Source organism: Lathamus discolor, chromosome 2, assembly GCF_037157495.1.
Source record: "Lathamus discolor isolate bLatDis1 chromosome 2, bLatDis1.hap1, whole genome shotgun sequence".
Taxonomy (NCBI): domain Eukaryota; kingdom Metazoa; phylum Chordata; class Aves; order Psittaciformes; family Psittacidae; genus Lathamus; species Lathamus discolor.
Genome location: NC_088885.1, coordinates 118706141 through 118723930, shown reverse-complemented (window position 1 = coordinate 118723930; position 17790 = coordinate 118706141). Strand labels below are relative to the sequence as shown.

Sequence of the window (17790 nt, the reverse complement as noted above, 5' to 3'; positions counted from 1 at the left end):
CTTCCCCTTAGATTTGAGTTCTGTGAGCCTGCCTTTGTGGTTGGTAATTGTTTGGAAATAGCCTCAGACAGCCATCAGTATGACCGGATTTACTGTGGAGCTGGAGTCCAGAAAGACCATGAAAACTACATGAAAATTTTATTGAAAGTTGGAGGCATTTTAGTAATGCCTATAGAAGATCAGGTGACTTAGTGACAATTTCCCTTTTTATCTTTTAATATGAAAAATACGTAATTTAAGGAATGCTTTTAAATGTATATTTGACTAAATTAATGTTCAACTAATATCTTGATTCACTGTATTTGTTGCAGTTAAGCAGATGCTAGTCTTTTTAATGAAGTCGCGAACTTTTTCTCTTAAACTTGTAGGAAGGTGTCAGTATCCTGCTTCCAGCAAAGCCTGGGACAGAACTGTCTTCAGTGATACTAGAAGTCCATTCATAGTATTTTTAGTGTATTATACCAGTCCCAGAACTGCTTTGAAATTTCTCTGCTGCAGTTATTTTCACTCATAACTTCAAAACAAAGAAACCATTCTCTAAACCAAGACAATTTATTTCTGATAAATATGAAATAGTTGTGAATTGTAGGACATTGTAAGGGGAGGGGAAAAAAAAGAGAAAATATGACATAATTTTCATCAGATTTCAGTGTTGCTTTTCCATGTTAGATTAAATGTTTTACAGACAGGTGTATTACTTTATTAATACTTCACACTTTTTATCACCTTTACTTCTTAAATCTCAAAAGGCCTTACAAAGGAAAGTTGTTATTCTCCCTGTTTCACTCGTAGGGAAATTGAGAAAAACACGTAACATCAGTTGATGTCCTCCTAAATACAGATAATTGCTAAAATTGTTGATGATAAGCATTTTAGTTTTACCTTTCAGAAAGAGGTATCATATCATGTATCTGCTTTCTCAAAATGATTTAAAACATAAATATTTAAAATAATTTAAACATAGCCTGCATGATTCAGTTTCTTTTTTTTTTTTTTTTAATTGGCCTAAGGTACTGTCAGTTGAAATTGATGGAATCCTCCTTAGAAGTAGTCACAATTTGAAACCGAATTAAAACTGTGACCATTTCTATGTTATATACAAATGGTTAGGGGAGTAGAGCATGTAAAGTAGAAGGAGCAGCTGAAGTATTTCAGTTAATCTATCCTGCAGTGAAACAGCTGAGGGAGCACTTCATTCCTGACCTGGCTTCCTAAAGGATTGGAGAATTTACCTAGTAGACAGGAATCCAGTTCTCACAGATGCCGATCAAACTGAAAGAACAATGTTACAGATGGCAGCATGTATCCTGTAGGGTAGACAGTTTTTTCATAATGAAAGTGGTTGTACACTACAGCATGTTGCCTAGACAGACTGGGGAATCTCAATCCTAGAAAATCTCTTTTTAACTTACTTGGAAAAGCTTCTGAGTAACCCAGATTACCTTCGAAGTTGGTCTTGTTCAAGCAGTAGGTGGGACTCCAGAGGTTGCTTCCAATTGAAAGTACTCTGTGAACTTTTGGAAAAAATCAGAAAAAGCAAAACTTAACCTTGGGCCTTAATTTTCCAGTTGCATCTCTTCCCATTGCCGAAGAGTCATGTTCAGTACTCTGAATGTACTATGTAATATTTCAAGGTATATGAAAGTCCAAGGTATATGAAATCAAAACTGTCTTTCATAAGACAGCCTTTATAAATCTGAAGCAGCTCAAAATACAAGTGTATTTGAACACCAGTCTGAATAGTATTGAGTACAGCAAAACTGTAACCACTGATTTAACTTATTTTTGTTTTTACGCAGCTAACCCAAATCTTGAGAACGGGACAGAACACGTGGGAAAGTAAAAATATCCTTGCTGTTTCATTTGCTCCACTTGTGCAACCAAACAGAAATGACAACGGCAAACATGACACTGTGGGACTGCGTAAGTGTCGTTTGTGCTCACTCCTTTTGCAGCTCCCTTTGATGGATTGCTAAAGTGCCTGCTGGTGGTTGGTTGGAATTGGAGAGACTGTGCTGTACAGACATAAAGTGAGAGAACAGGAACATACAGCTTCACAAGACATACGCTTTTGTGCTCCTGACACATGTTCTGTGTTGCTACATAGTTAATATCCTGAACTAAAACTATAGTGCTTCTAGCTTGTTTTTCCAGTCTTCTTTTCCTTCCTAGTTCAGGTTTTTTTATTTCCAGGGAGGTATAGATAAAATAGCAAACTACTATTACGTCTGTCAGGAGTGCTAACTTTCTGATGGTCTCCCAGAGGGATTTCTTCTTTTCACACTGAAATGGAAGGAGCAGTCCTAAACTGCAGCTGTGGTGTGGTAGTATATTAATAGCTGTGTGCTTGTGTCTGTCTGCAACTGATCTAGTCATTCGTAGCTATATTTTATTAGTCACTGGGGTTGGCTTTCTAGCTGCAGTGCTTTGAATTGGGTTAGTAAATGCATTTTGAATGCCTCTGAAAGTACATCTGTTGCCAAGATGATAACTTGATAAGGGGAGGGGGAAAGAAGTGGCAGATAAAGGTGTAGAGTTGAAATTCTCTGTCAGCGTAGACAGTCCTAGGTGTAGAATTATACTGAGAGGTTCAGTGGCGTATGTTAACTTAAATAAATCTGAAAACCCAGAAGACAACAGCTTTTCTCTCCTATTTTGTTCTGTTAACATAATTGAAGGGACCTAAATCCCCTGTCCTCTTTGCCTCTTTCTTGCTTCCATGCACATTTTTTAACAATGAAACAGGTATAAACCCCTCAGGCTATTAATTTTGAGAGTTTATGAGAGCTTGCCAAGGGTAGTGCCTTATTGTATTTACCTGTTTTTGTTCAAAGTAAGGAAGATCCTTTTCTTTCATTATTTCTGCAGAAGAATTATGTAATTTTTGTTTTGATGCTTGGTTTTTAAGACCTCAGAAGTTACTTCCTGAAATTAATTTGCTTAATACAAGATTATTTCATCCTCCCTCACTTCCCCCCCTCTGTTCTTTGCTTTAGATGTAGTCCATGGTAGATAGGCTGTGTCATGGTAACAGGGAAGTACAGAGGTGGCTTGCCAAAATTTCTGGTCTTACTATGATTTTATATGTTCTAATTCCCTAGAATTCAGAAGAGGATTTTCAAGTGTTCTTTATTACCATTCCTGAATTTTCAGAATGAAAAAAGTGCAGATCAGTAGTGTTCCGAAGTAGGCTTCAAATTACGCTGTAAAATGAAATCTGTTAGGTTTCTTTCCACTGCTCAGGCTGGTCTAGTTGTATCATAGAATCATAGAATAGTATCATGAAGCTTAAAAAAAAAAAAAAAAAAAAAAGGAGGGGGAGAGTGTAAGAAGTAGGGATCTGAAGCTCAGGAAATAAAAATTCTAGCAGATTTCTCTTTTATATAGTATAGTCTGTTTGTTTCAAATCCAGTAACATTATCCTTCTGTAAACTTTAGAAATTGCAGATTTTGCTACTAAGCAGACATCGAGTCTGTGCCATACTTCGGACAATCATTGAATGGTTTCTGACACAGATGTAGTGTTATATATAGACTACAGTTATAACTCTCATATGTGTATAGAGCTTAATAAAATATCTGTCAGCCAGTCATTCCCAAAGTACGATCTTTTTCTCATAGAAAACTGCAGATGTGTTGGTAAAACAACTTAGTTATTGGTGAGGACACAGTTCACTACTACTAGATAATTGGAAAGAAGTGGACATTAGGACACTAAACTTTCAAAAATTGCATCCTGTTCTTCTCATTAAAATATAATAAATAAATCCATTAAGTGAATGGTTTGATTAATGCTTCTAGGAGACAAAATGAGACAGGTTTGCAGTAAATTGCATCCAGATTCGCACTGTATGTGTAAATGATTTAAGATGAGTTATTCAACACCAGAGAGGCTACACTGTGTGGCTTGTTGCAAGGACAGACTCTGTCTTTGGGTAGACTGTAAGATACATGATGAAAGGTCAAGCACCACTAGCACTGGTAAAATAAATATTCTGCATTTCAAAAAAGTTCTGCACTTCAGCAGGATGTTAACATGATTGTGCAGCTTTGTGCTTTTAACTTACTGTGGGAAGTAAACTTGTATTGATCCACAGTACGCTGTATGTATTAAAAATCTCTTAATCATGAGTCTAGTCATCCCTGGTAAGTCACAATGGTAGATTTTATTGAAGTTTAATTTTCTTTTTTCCATTTTCTTTAAACATAACAAAGGAGAAAAAAATTAAACTTCTTAGATAAAGGGTTAGTTAAATCTCACTATGTTTTTAAACATCAAGCGAGTTTGAGAAAATCACTACTCAAAAAAAAAAAGGAGTTGTCTTTCTTGGTCAGTTTGGCTTAAATCCATGAATGCCAGTGGAACTTAAGACTACTTCTGTTACTTGAAGTTTTCACTAGGTATCCTCCTGCGTAGTTGTGTATTCAAATGGATTTTAATACCTGCATAGGGAAGCTTTGTGACTGTCTCACTGTTAAGACTTCTTAACGATCTTTTCTACCTACCAAGCATTTCTCCAATTAAAAAAATGCAGCAAGTCTGAAGCTTTCTAAAAGCTGATTTTCTTTGTAGCTTGTGTGTGTGCCTGGAATTTCTGAACATAACTGCAGGAGTTTTAGGCCTTGACTTTCTTTAAGTACTGCAAATTGTTAGTAGTTACCAGTTACAGTTTAGGATCTGTATGTGACTATGAGTGGCTTACTTTGTCTTTAAACCTTTTAGATTATTAAATTATTATTAAATATTTTACAGTAATATTTTCTTATTATCAAATAGCATATAATAATAGCAACTGTATTACAGTATTAATAATACTGTATTTGTTTTATTTTACTTCACAGGATAAGAAAGCTGAGAGTTTGCTGTTATTAAACATTTTGTGGGACAGAGTGTTTCAGAATTTCATTCCATCACCTTTTGAAGGAAATAATTACTTTTCTTTCTTTCTGATTTTATGATGTCTCTCTTAGACAGTTCTGTATATGGGACCAGTGCCTGCTAGTCCACTACTTCAACTTTATATGTCTTCTGCTTGCATTTATTGTCTGCAATCCTGGCTTGTTTAGCTTGGTATTATAAATGTGTTTTTTATGTTTAGGTAGGGGTTTTGTTTGGTTTTGAATTTTGAGTTGGTTTAATAGTAAAAAAAATTGCGGCTTGGGTTTTTTTTGAGGGTGGGGGACTGTTTGTTTTTTGGTTTGGGGAGTTGTGTGGGTTTTTTTTATTTCTGTTGGCATGAGCTGAAGTCAGTGTTGATGGTTATAACCATCCTTTCTGTCTCAGATATGAGTAACTAGCATGCAACTGAAGTCAGTGTATGAAATGATAGATTTTGCTTGAAATACATTGTTTTGGGTTGGGTGTTTTGGGTTTTTTTTGAGGTTTTTTTAAGCTGAAAGAAATACTGGGAGTGTGATTATCAAAACTATTTCTGCACTAGGTTTTTTCTTGCTGTTAGTCCCCATTAATTTTATGCTACTTTGTATAGTACTTAAAATGACAAGAAAGAAAGTTCAAAAGGCTGGTTTTTTGGTTGATTGCTTTCTTGCTTTTGTTTTTCTTGGAATTAGTCAGCCGCAGATGGTCTAGGGCAGGCATCCACCAGCCCAGCAATACTTCTACACCACCACCTGCCTGTCATTGGAAAATATGTGGCTTTGGCTTCTTGTTACCTGCATTTTTATTTTTTATTTTTCTTTTCCTTCAGATCTTCAGTAATTCTGATCCTTTTCTGCTTCAAAGCTATGGGTGACTTACCTAGTTGGTCAGCTGTGAAGTTTACATGGCCCTCCTTCATAAGTTGGATTCAGTAGGAAGTAGGGAAAAGAATAGTGAGTAGAAGAGGGAGGAAAAGAAAGGCAGTTGCCTAAACAAATGTGACACAGGGCTAGAAATTGTATTCCATCAGCTGATCTTGAAATAGTGCCAGCAGTAGGTCCCAAGATGTCCCAGGTGCTAAAAGGTGACAGTATTTGTTGTATGCTTTCTTACACTTATGTTAATAATCTCTTCATGCTTTCTACTTTTCTTGTGTATCTACCAAAAGACCTCTTAATTTCCTGGACTCTGCCACAGGGTTTGTCAAGGTGGCTCTTTCTACCCTTGTTTCATTTGCATATTATAGCATGTGCTAAAGTTTCAGTTACTCTTGAGCTTCAGTCTTAGCTGCAAAGCAGTAATTTTTGTGCTAGAGGGAACTTAGTATAACTTAGTTTCTTTTCATTTTTAGCTCCATGTGCTGTTAGGAATCTCCAGGACCTCGCTCGAATATATATCAGACGCACCCTTAGAAACTTCATAAATGAGGAGATGAAAGCCAAGGGTATTGCTCAGAAGGCTCCCCCGAAACGAAAACGCAGGAGATGTCGTAGACGCAGGATTAACACCTATGTGTTCGTTGGTAATCAGCTCATTCCTCAGCCACTAGATAGTGAAGAAGATGAAAGAATGGAAGATGATAACAAAGAGGAGGAGGAAAAAGATCACAGTGAGGCCTTGAAGCCAGAAGAACCTCCTCGAAATCTGTTGAGAGAGAAAATTATGAGTCTACCATTACCTGAATCTTTAAAAGCATACTTGACCTATTACAGAGAGAAATAAATAACTTGGTTTAAGTAGAAATAATGCCTACTGATAGTTCTTTTATTCTTGAAAATGTAGCATTTATTAAGTAGGTGGACAAATAATTATTAGTCTTTCATCAAGACTGAAGTACAGCGATAAATTGTAACTTGTCTCTATCTTGTCTTTGCTACAAGGAAGACTTGCATTCAACAATAGAATCCCTTTTTAAAAATCTATTTTTCTTTAAATTTTGGAAATGCTGTTTTAACTCTGATAGAAATATATATTCCATTATGCAGCACTAATCAATATTTTGCATGGTAAGTCTTTTTTGATCCCTAACAGATTTGTATTGATAAAAAGGATGAGTGAAATTTTATATATGCTAAATAGTTGTTAAACATGTGCATCTGACTTGATGAGCATTTTGTCTGTATTTATTACTATTAGGGGAACATTTTAAACATGCAGACACTTATCCTCTAATGTCCGAATCAGACCCTTTTATTTTACTATGGCTTTGTTGCAATCATTATTACTATGTTGGTATAGATGTATTCCAACAACACAAGTGCAATAAATGTATACAGACACTGAATGAGCTGGCTTTAATGATACATGAAAATATAAGTTCTGAAATGTCAGATGACCCTGCTATTTCTGTGTTTATATCTCTTGCCAAAAGATCTTGAGAAAAACTAACAGCTTCTCTCAGAGCCTTAAAGAAACACCATCTTGAAGAAGAAGCGAAAAGCAATGCTTACTTCAGCTCTGCTTACGCTTAACTCCGTTCTACACTTTCAGTATTTCTGACTAGAGGTACCTTCTCATTTATGGGAAGTTTGGGACAGTACATTTTGTTTCTGCAGCTCACAGCATTCAGTCAAAATGTTTGGTAGTACAAGACTAATTTAGATTTCAGCCATCTATATTTACTGCTTTTAAGTAGAGGTAGAATTTCAACAAAGTTTAGTTTGTATTGCTTACTGGGATAGCTATAATAGTAGAAGTTAGAATTTGTTCTGCCAATGCACTTTAGTAACTGAATTTTATACTTAACATGCATCTCCAGGAAGGTAAACTTGTGCTAGCCTTTACTTTGTTTCTGAGCATGGCTCTTAGCACAAAAATATTTATAAATTCATTTGCATCTTTTGGAAACCTAAGAGTAGCAGTGCAGCTGTGGGGACCCACAATAGTGCTGAGTGAAATCCTTCTACAATTTTTCCTCTTCTAGTTGTGAAGCTACTTGCAGTTCTCATTTTTAACTTTGTTTGCTTTTACCATCTTAATTTCTTCACTCTGTAGTAACATAACCAATGAGGGAAAACTTTTTATTAAGAACTTGGCATGATATGCATTAAAAGCCACAATCATTGGAAGCATATGCCTGTTGGACCCAGTGAAAAACATTCCTCTTGAAATATCCTGCACGATACATTTTATAATACTGGTAACAATTTTTTGGTGTAATAACAATAAAACAAATAATCCCGTCTTTCTAAAACAATAAATGTTCCTAGTCCAGATATTTATAATCAGCCAGTATTCATGTGGTCTAACAGTCCAATATTGACTTCAAAATACATAAGCATTTTGTTGCATCCGAGGAGGAAGATAATACATAATCCCATGATACTTGACTCTTTATGGTGCATTTCATGCTGTAGTCCCTGTTTTTTAAGGTACATCATAGTAATGTTTAAGTGGAACTTCATGAAGGCCTGTTGTACCAGCATGTGGAGTTACTTTCCGCAATGTATTTACAGTGTAAGTGAACAAAACTATTTGAGATATTCTGACTTTTATTTTAAAAGCGGAAACATCTAATTAAGAAATAGTTTTCCCAGATAATGATACTAATAGAGTAATTGTGATGCTTCGGCTATAAGAATTGAATATAATCTTCTTTGAAATGGATTATTTTAGATGGAGTTGAAATAACCTGAAGTTTGAGATGGTTTTTGTCTCTCCTTTTCTTGGAATCGACATCCATAAGCTCAGGAGTATGAGATTACTAAATATGACTTAAATATTTTAAGGACTTTATACAGGATGCTTTTGGAGAATAAATTTCTGTATTCTGTCATGCCTGTATACTAGGAAAAATGGACAGCGGCTGACTTGTCATGGTTCTTCCGTATGTAAGGTGTTTTTGGAGTCACTGAAAGAGAATGTTCTGTGTTTTATATGTGGATTTATTTTACACTCTTGAATTTATATTTACATAAATAAAAGGTAGAAACAAAATGAATTAAAACTTAATTTTTGCCATCTCAGTTGATGATGGGGACGTTGTTGCAATAAAATGGCTTTTTTTCGGTTTTGGGGTTTTTTTGTGGTTTCTGTGTGCTTGAATTTCTGTGTTTCTGTGCTTGATTTTTTGTGGTTTCTGCGTGCTTGAATTTCGGTGTCTCTGTGAAAGTACTTTCAGTTATTTGGAAATTCAGATACCAGTTCATAGTTAGGTCAGTAAGTTTTTTAAAAAAGGCTAGTTTTGAATTTCAGAAACAGAGTAATACACCTTCTTGCCGAATTTCAAATTTTTGCAAAGGTTGGAAGATGACATGTCACTCATGACTCAGGAAAAAACATTTTGGGCCCAGCACTGCTTTCGAAGTATGTAGGTGGAGAGCCCAAAAGCTACACTTGGGTTTCATAGTTGGGTTAGATTTTTTTCATCTCAATATATTGAGATTGGTTTTGCCCTCAACAGAGCAACTGTCTGGGTCAAAACAAATAAGGAAAACTTTGAGGTAAGAACAGTCAGGGTGGTGAGCATCTAGCTGGTCACGCTTTCTGTTGAAACTCCCTCTTCCTGCAGCCCTGTTCCATTACCACTAGGAGGAAAAATACAAGGTGGGTAGGGTAGGCTGACTAGCAGTATGTGATGAGTTGGAACTTGCAGAGATTTTTACCTTTGGTTTGAAGGAGGACTCAAGACTAGTGCAGTCTTCAGAAACCCTACTTTTTAATCCCATGTTGTTCAGGAAATACAGCTGCATCAAAAACTTGACACTCTTCATTGAAATAAATCTCAACAGTTCTGTTAAGCTGAATGCTGTCTCTTGCTTGCTTAGGTGCAGGCCATTTGAGACTGTTTTTGTAAATGCTGTCATCTTTTTCTGTAATTTTTAAAGTGCATCTTTACCTGTCAGCTTGAAAGCAAGTAGGGAATGTAATCATATATGCTGTGTTCTGATTAAAGCGGTTTTAACTCATTAATCCATATTTCCTTGAGAGTGTCTCCTTTCACCATCCATGTAATTGAAGGCTTCTACCTTTGTGGGATTTACTGATCAATTAAAAAAGGTAAAGGAGTATGTGCTGGGTTCTTAGAGGTTTGTACAAAACTCCACCTTAAAGAGCTGCTGATTATTTTGACAACACTTAAATCATGTATGAGGATTGTTGGAGTGCGACTGGAACAGTAAGCCTTGAAAGTTCTGTTTCTTGCTGTCATTCAGTAAGAATAAATCCATTAAAATCTAGATGTCTGGCTTGATAAACGCCTTTGGCTTCTGTAACTTTACAGTGTACCTGTCAAAATGTTTAATTACTCTGCTCAAGCAAAGCTAGCTTGTTTAGCTGCAGGCTTGCATCATGTTTATGGTCAGTATGGAACCAAGAATCTGATGCTGATTTACTGCTTCTTACCATGATGGTAATATTTTCTTTCTAGAGTCTTCTGATTTGTCATCCTTTCTGTTCTGTGGTGCTTTAAACTGGTTTGTAAGGGCAGCTGAAGAGCTTTGACACCTCCCTGTTAAAGCTCTGTTCTCTGCTGGCTGTGAACTAGAAGTCTATGAAATGCTTGGCCAGGATGTCCTTTTTAAGATCTTAAGACAGTGTGTTCGTTTGATCACGTTTCTCTATACTTTGGTTTTGAAGTCTACTGGCTTCTGTTCATGTCACATCTCTGAAAATTGGGTTATTTAAGCAAGGAAACTAACTAGGAGCCTTACTTAAGACTCACTTCTGAAATTGTGTTGGTAAATGGCTGTTCTCTATTACAAATCTATATGACAATCTGTTTGAGAGGGACTTGTTCCATCTTCTGATAGAAACAATCATGACTGATTACTGAAGCTTTCGCTAGATTCCTAGTCAAGACTTGGAGGCTCATTAATCTTTACTTCCTAGAAAGGGGTGGGTAGTTTTCTCTCTTGAAGGTGTTACAATAAAATCAATTCTTTTGGGCAGAGATGTCTATATACACATACAGACTTTGAGATCTTAAGAGTCTAATTCAAGAATCATGGTTAGTCTAGACCTAAATATTTTAGGAAAGAATAGTGCAGTTAGAATACTTTTACATAGAGGAAAGAAAAGTCACAGTAATGCAATTTAAATTGTAGCGCATGCACTTTATTTCTGCTCCTTCTCTTGGAATCTCCCTTTTCCTCGAGTGTTAAACCATAGCCTGCGGCTGCTGGAAAGGGTAATGCAAAGTTCTGCAGTCCATGGGAAGAATATTTCATTCATGTTGCTGGTTCCTTCTGGGATCAGTTTGGGAGTCATTTATGTTGGATAGCGTGCTTTTTCATCTTTCTTTGTTCTGTTGCGCCAGCTTGTGTCAAGTTCTGTGTGTATGATAATCTGCATATGTTAGATACTATATTTTGTTACCCCTAAGAACGGTTTTATCAGGCTTTAGGTTTACATTTTGATTTTACTGGCCATTATAGAACTGCACAGCTGTTGGATCTCCTCATAGCAAACCATCTGTGTGCAAGATGAAAACCAGCCCCATCTGTTGCCATCCCATTCCAGTGTTCACCTCTGCTCCTTCCTGTGTCCTCACTTCTCAGGGCCTCGCTGTGCTCTCATACCTTGGGAGTGTTTTCTGCAGTAATATATTGTGTGAAAATTATAAATGCCTTGTTCTGCCACCAGTAATACCTTGTTACTGTCACCTGTATAAAACTAGGCTTGTACCACACAGCGATTAAAATGAGCAAAGCAGGTTACCTGTAGACACACTAGGTCAACTGTGTGTCAGCTAAACAACTGTGTGTCAGCTAAACAACTGCTGTGACAGCTAAACAGCTATGGGCAGGTGAAGGAGAGCTCAGGTACAATGAGTCCAGGAGCCTTGCAAACTCAGTACTAAGTGCGTGGCCTGCTGTTAGCATTAGACAAGTAAGCCTTTTTATCTCTACTTCACTAAGTGATCAAAAAACCTTTTCTCAGTCTATTTTTTAGGGTTGGGACAGGAGCAGCAAGAAGGATTTGAGTGGTGGGACATTTGGATGAGGGAAGTGACTGATAAATTAACAGTAGCAGCAGATCAGTTACATCACAGAAAAATTAGCAAGAAGATTCCCATTTCAATACTTTCTGCCCATTCCCACATCTGTACAATTGATAGGCTTTGTATATGTTAGCTTGAAAGGAGATTTTGCTTAGTGTTTTGACTAGTTTAAGTGCCTGATTTTTAGTCTTTTGAACTTTACCTTTTGTCTGGCCTTCAGTTTGTGCCTCCTAAATGGTACAGTGCATATCTGTGGTGTAATCAGTAAGAGCAAACATCTAGTGCACTATTTTTGTACTGTTTGGTCCACATATAACACATTCTGTAACTTAGCTTTCGGCAATCTGTTACCAGTAGTGACCTTTTTTTATCAATATCCTGCAAAACTGAGTAAGTCTGTTACTTGTAGTGCTTTGGGTTTGATTTGGATTTTTTTGTTGTGGGTTTTTGTGTTTGGGATTTTTTGTTTGTTTTTTCCCAAAATTCAAGGGGTTGCTTTTCTACAAAATAAAAGTGTATCCCTAAAACATGCTTCCTAACCTTGCTGAAAATTCCGTTGTAAAACATTGTCCATAACGGGTTGCGCCAAAAGAGGGCAGTATTGCCCTTCGGGAAGCTTGAGGGCTGTGTGCTGACAGCTGGTAGAAAACACAAGGTATCTACATCTGTGTTTTATAATGAAATATTTCTTTGAATTACTTGCTTAGATATATGTATGGAGGATGTACGATCATTCTCTGAGTCCTTTTATGATTAAAAAAAAAAGCCCTGAAATGTCTCTTTCAGGAGTATAGTAGTTGGGTTTTTTTCTAGGGCATGTTTTAATGTAATCTGAGTCTTTTCCAGAGTTGCTGATGTGGATAAAGCCTTACATTCATAGAAATTCAAGGTACCACAGTGCAAAAGGGTCTGTAAGGGCTTGACTAGCTGTGTAATTGGGCATCAGATGTCTTCAGCTGCCAGGGGTGTTTTGGATTTTGTACTAATGCTAACTTGAGACCGTATCTGAGGACTGGAGATTTTGGCATGTGAGAAAAAGCATGGCTGTGCAGAAAACTGCCATGCATGATGTAATCCATAACTGTGCATAGCTTACAGACCTATGTTAATGCAGTAGCCCGGTACTGTTGTGCTGCTATTCCCTGCTGTTATAGTGCTGCTGCTCATCTCCTGAGCTGAAAAGCAGGAAGTGTGTGTTGCAGAGGTATTGGCTGGAACTGAGACTGTAGTTGTGAAGCAAATGCGCATTAAATGTTCTAAAGCATGTGTTGCTAAAGCCTGGCCCCAGCAGGACAATGTTTCTCAGAGTTGTAAGCTGAAGGGCAGCATTTTCAGAGCACTGCTTGCTCCTTCTGACAAGGGCCCTAGCAAGAGTTTTGTCCATTCCAGATCCTCTAGCTAAGGCACAAACAGATCCCAGTCCTAACTTCAGTGTCTGCAGCATCATCCAAACTAGCTATCCAAGCCTCTGGGTAATTCAAACTGGCAGTTTTGCAGTCCTGAGAGTTTATAGTCTCTGGCTGATTTCATAGTTACTGATTTCAGTTTCAGATGAGCTTCAGATTTACTTTGGAATACTGGGGAATATATGAAATGGTGGCCAAAAAAAGCAAGTGTCATGTTTAAAGCATGAAACAAACAGATCTGTCATACTGTTTACACAGCATGATCTCTGCTTTGCTAATGATGCCAGTGCTGAGATTAGCATTGGCAACAATCTTACTTGGATGCAGCTTCAACATTTTTTGAAAAACAAAACACGTTCCTAAGCTATTGTGGTACCAGGGGAGGATGAGAATGTGTAATGTTCAGAGGCCTGTGATTCTTTGCATCAATACGAAGGTTGACAGGCTTGTTTGCTCAAATAGCACAAGGTACATAAGCAGCTATCTAACAAGCAGCTATCTACTAAGCAGCTATCACACTGGAGTTTGTACATGCTGACATGTGGAAAGGGGTAACAAGAGGCATCTCCTTATGAAAACCTCTAGATTCACAGTTCTTTTTTACCCTCAGTCACTCCTTAAAATAGGGTTGTGTGAACATATTACAGCAAACCATTGCAAGATCATAATCTGAAGGACCTGAACTCAGTGATTTCTCCATATACAGACACTGGGATTCTAGATTTTCTTTAACCCTTGCGTTTTTTATCTACTACTGATCTCTTGCCTTGTGTCTATTCCATGGACTCCAGCCGTCACTAATTGCAAGCCGCTACCTGTAAAAGATGTTGGCAGGAGAACGTAAGCTCTAGGAACTGGTCACAGATAAAACATTGATCATCAGTGGTAATGGAGTTGAGATCCTTTTCAGGCAAATACAAATTAAAAATAAGTCAAAGGACTTAGAAGTCATACAGGCAAAGGTCCACAAAAGAGTTCAAGTGTCCAGCTGCTACCTGAAGCACCTAAAATGAAGGTTTTTATGTTTATAGCTTCTCAACTCAGCTACTACCTCCAATTCCCACCTCACTGCTGTGGAGTTTAATATAACTTAATTGTCCCAAGTCCCAGTAAGGATCACAGAGCATGTATTCCCCAGTTCAATTTGGCCTCAAAGCTCAAAACACTCCTGCAGAATCAGGCCTCAGACCTCAGAGGTGGTGAATGATGCTATTGCAAACAGCAGGAGATACTGATGCAAGTGCTCTCTCAAAACAGGAAAAGAAAGGTTTTCTGTGAAAGTTCCCTTGTGACAAGTAAGAGATGTAAATTCCACATTGGGAGAATTTATGGAAATGAATGACAGCCAGCTTTTCCTTAAGCTTCCGTATTTGTGGCTGGTTGAGTCAGTTCTCACGTCATTGTGCTGATTGCTGTGAATCCCATGCTGTTCCCCACAAGTTACCTCAGATGTGTGGTGTACAGGTAGCAGGATACCAGGTCTCAATTAACCCATTTAACCCTTCTGGGGGAAAAAAAAGCCCCACATCGTCCCCTCCCCCAAAAGTTTTGTAAGCTTCCATATCCCCAGCAGGGCCTGTTGGCTCTGATACGTGGTGGTTGGGCAGCTATTGCACCCTTGCTGGACTTCTCACCTAGTCTTGACCAAAGGTCTGACCAAGAGAGATACCAATTAATTTTCCCAGATTTCTCCAAGTAGCTCAGTGGATGGCAGGAAAGTTTTTTTTAAAATGCTTGTAACATTTCAGTGGTCCAAGTCCTTAAATCTTCAGTGGGTTGGTCTTGTTCACATTGAAACCTTGGTTCTGCAAGCTTCATTCTCTGACTCCCTTGCTTTCAGGGTTGAATCTAAAATGTATGTAAGGCCTCAACCCCCAACACACCACAACCCATCCCCCCCCCCCCCCCATTCTCCAAAAGAAAAACCCACTAAACAATAGCCCACTGAACGTATGTGATAGGCCCCTTGCATCTCTGTGCTAAGTCACAGTGTTTGAAATGCCTGTCTTTTGGATGTGTGCGAGCTTTTGAGCTATCGGTTATTCTGTGTGCAAGATGAAATGTGGTTATTCCAAGTCTTTTCAACTGAAATAATTTACATTTACATGGATTTAATTCAGTAAGCATTAGGTCAGACACAACTAAGAAAATGTTTTAGGTGGGTAGGGTCCTCAGTGGGCAGAGAAGGGACTCGAATTTCAACTTTCAATCCAATGTGTGTTTAAATAGTTTATTTTAAGCACTTTTACGAGGAACACATTACATCCAGAAAAAGCCAGGTAGGTTTTCTACCCAAAAAGGGAAGAATGAGTGATGGAGAGACAAGGATTTGGCTGAGACACCTCTTAATGCAGTTCTGGGGAAAAGAAGGATGGGGACATCATAATACAGCCATGGAAATGGAAGGAAAAGGAGGAAAAAGCAGTGGGAAAGGGGCAGGGGCAGAGCCACAGAAGTGGAGACAGTTCTGACTGGAAACAGGTAAAAGGTAGCACATATGCAGAGATCGGGGAGGCAAAATGGCACCGTGTCCGCCCCTGAGAAGGGAGTGGGATGAGCTTGCTGTTAGCCATTAAGTGCTGATGGGGGCATCAGCTCCTGCTCCCTGTGGGTTCTGGCAAACCCTTCCCCAGCCAGGGCTCACCATGACCACCCCATCTCCCTCCAGCACAGCAGGTTTCCTTTGGGGGATCAGAGAAAATACTAGAACTTGTAATTTAACTACTGAGGAAAGAAAGCTGACATACGCACTTCTTATGAGAAAGGAGCAGCACAGGCATCTCCCAGGTGAATGCTCAGCCCTTTCAGTCTCAATGAAGATAAATGGTAGGACTCGATGAAATACTCTCTTCCTAAACCTGAAAATTCAGACAGACCTTCCAGTCCCACCTTTTCTTCAGCCTTTCCTTTTGGTTGAATGCTCCCCCTGGCCTTTGTGGTTCCCCTATCACCTGGCCCCAGCCTTGATTTTGGGGCCTCACAGACATGGAAAGAGAGTGCTTAATGCAGGGTATCACACACCATTAAATCTGCAGTTAAACAATTGGCTGACTGAAGGTGCGGAGGGAGCTGCTGTGAAGTACCGCTTTGGTATGGGGCCCATCAGGAGACCCTGAATAATTAGAGATGCTCTACACCATAGTCCAAGATAACTACATTGATTTCCTCTGAAGATGCCAGTCTATTCCCATTTTAATGCAAAATTGAAAGCAAACAGCACGTCTCCAAACGTTTCTTCTTAAAACTTCTTTAGAATGTCATGGGGCAATGGTAGTACTGATCTATAGCAGTATGTCCAAATACTAGGGAGTCCTGTGCAAAGCTAATGCTAAAACTGTGAGATCAAAGCTGTTTGGTAGCTCTAGCCACAAATTTCAAATTTTGACAGCGTATCTGAGGAAACAGTCTTTTTTAGTAGCAGGGATGCAAGAAATCTAGGGGGAACTGCAGGCTCCTTCTGTGGTCTATTTGTGACCATACACGACATCAGCCTATACCTGTTTGTCCATTGGGAAAATGTTTTGTGTCACTGAACCCATTTGGCAAACGCTTTTACAAGAAAAACTACTTCACTTTAAGAGGCATTTTATTATTTAAATTAAACCTTATGTAGCTGGGCCTAGATCTTGGTACAGGACAAACCAAGTTAGCGAGCTGCTTTTCTCCTAGTTTCTCCATACGGGGAAGCAATGGGGAAAGGCAAGAGTGAGGAAGAGCAAAAACGAGGAGTTTTGCCTGCCTAGGCTGCAGTGATGTGATGTAGCTTTTATGCTCTGCACCTAGATAGTTTCTTTTGCTGGTCACAGCCTGAGGTTGTTACTGTCTCCAAGGAATTTTGGAAGCGGACTGTGTTTGGCAGCTCTCCTCTTGCAAGACAGGTTGGCATCAGCAGCATGTGCGTCCTCTCCCTGTGGGCATGTGCGTAGCTGAGTTGTCCAGCCTGGCTTCGTTTGCTTTTCAGGTGAGAGCTCTTCCTCTTCTTCCCCCTTCCCTTGGAAAAGTCTCTGTGCCTGCTGGCATTCAGACACCTTCCTTGGACATTACCCCAGGCCACAGGGTAATGGCCTTGCTCTGCTGGATACCAGTAGAGCTCCGAGACTACTGGTGATTGCTTGGTTTGTAAGAGTTTGGGTGGCAAGGAAAGATGGGGCGGGGGCTGGGGGAAGGGGGAAAACGTCCCAGTGCCTGAACAGGACCTCAAAGTGTGTGAATGTCTGAAGATACCAAGGTGAAGTGCAGCAGCTCCAAAGTGCTGGCAGGACCTCTGAGCACAGCAAAGGGCAGCAATAACAGGACAGAACATTGTCTGCCTACATGAGAACTGATTTTTTTCCACATCATGTGGCGGTATCGCACAGTGCCCGGGTGCCCTGCCTGAACAAAAAGGCTGCTGGATACTCTGCTAATGTAAATAGTAATAAATGTCTTTGTCCATGGAAGGTAAAGTGTACTGCATAGCAGGCTTGAGACCACAGTGTGCTTACTGGTGGAGGAGATGATGTTCATTTGAAGGTTTGGGCTTTGCTGTTTCTCCTTGCTGCTAAGCCAGGATACCTTTTTCTCTG

At 38.9% G+C, this 17790-nt stretch overlaps 1 protein-coding gene across 5 annotated transcripts in view; it reads left to right on the top strand.

Annotated features, from left to right (window-relative positions):
• Positions 1–8890, top strand: part of PCMTD1 (protein-L-isoaspartate (D-aspartate) O-methyltransferase domain containing 1) — a 45337-nt gene extending 36447 nt beyond the window's left edge. For all 5 annotated transcript variants that reach the window (XM_065668248.1, XM_065668252.1, XM_065668249.1 and 2 more), the window contains 3 exons: positions 12–183; positions 1800–1923; positions 6231–8890. In XM_065668248.1, coding sequence (XP_065524320.1) covers positions 12–183; positions 1800–1923; positions 6231–6601 — 667 coding nt within the window. In that variant the 3' untranslated portion in view covers positions 6602–8890. The remainder of the gene's footprint in view (positions 1–11; positions 184–1799; positions 1924–6230) is intronic.
• Positions 8891–17790: the final 8900 nt, after the last annotated feature.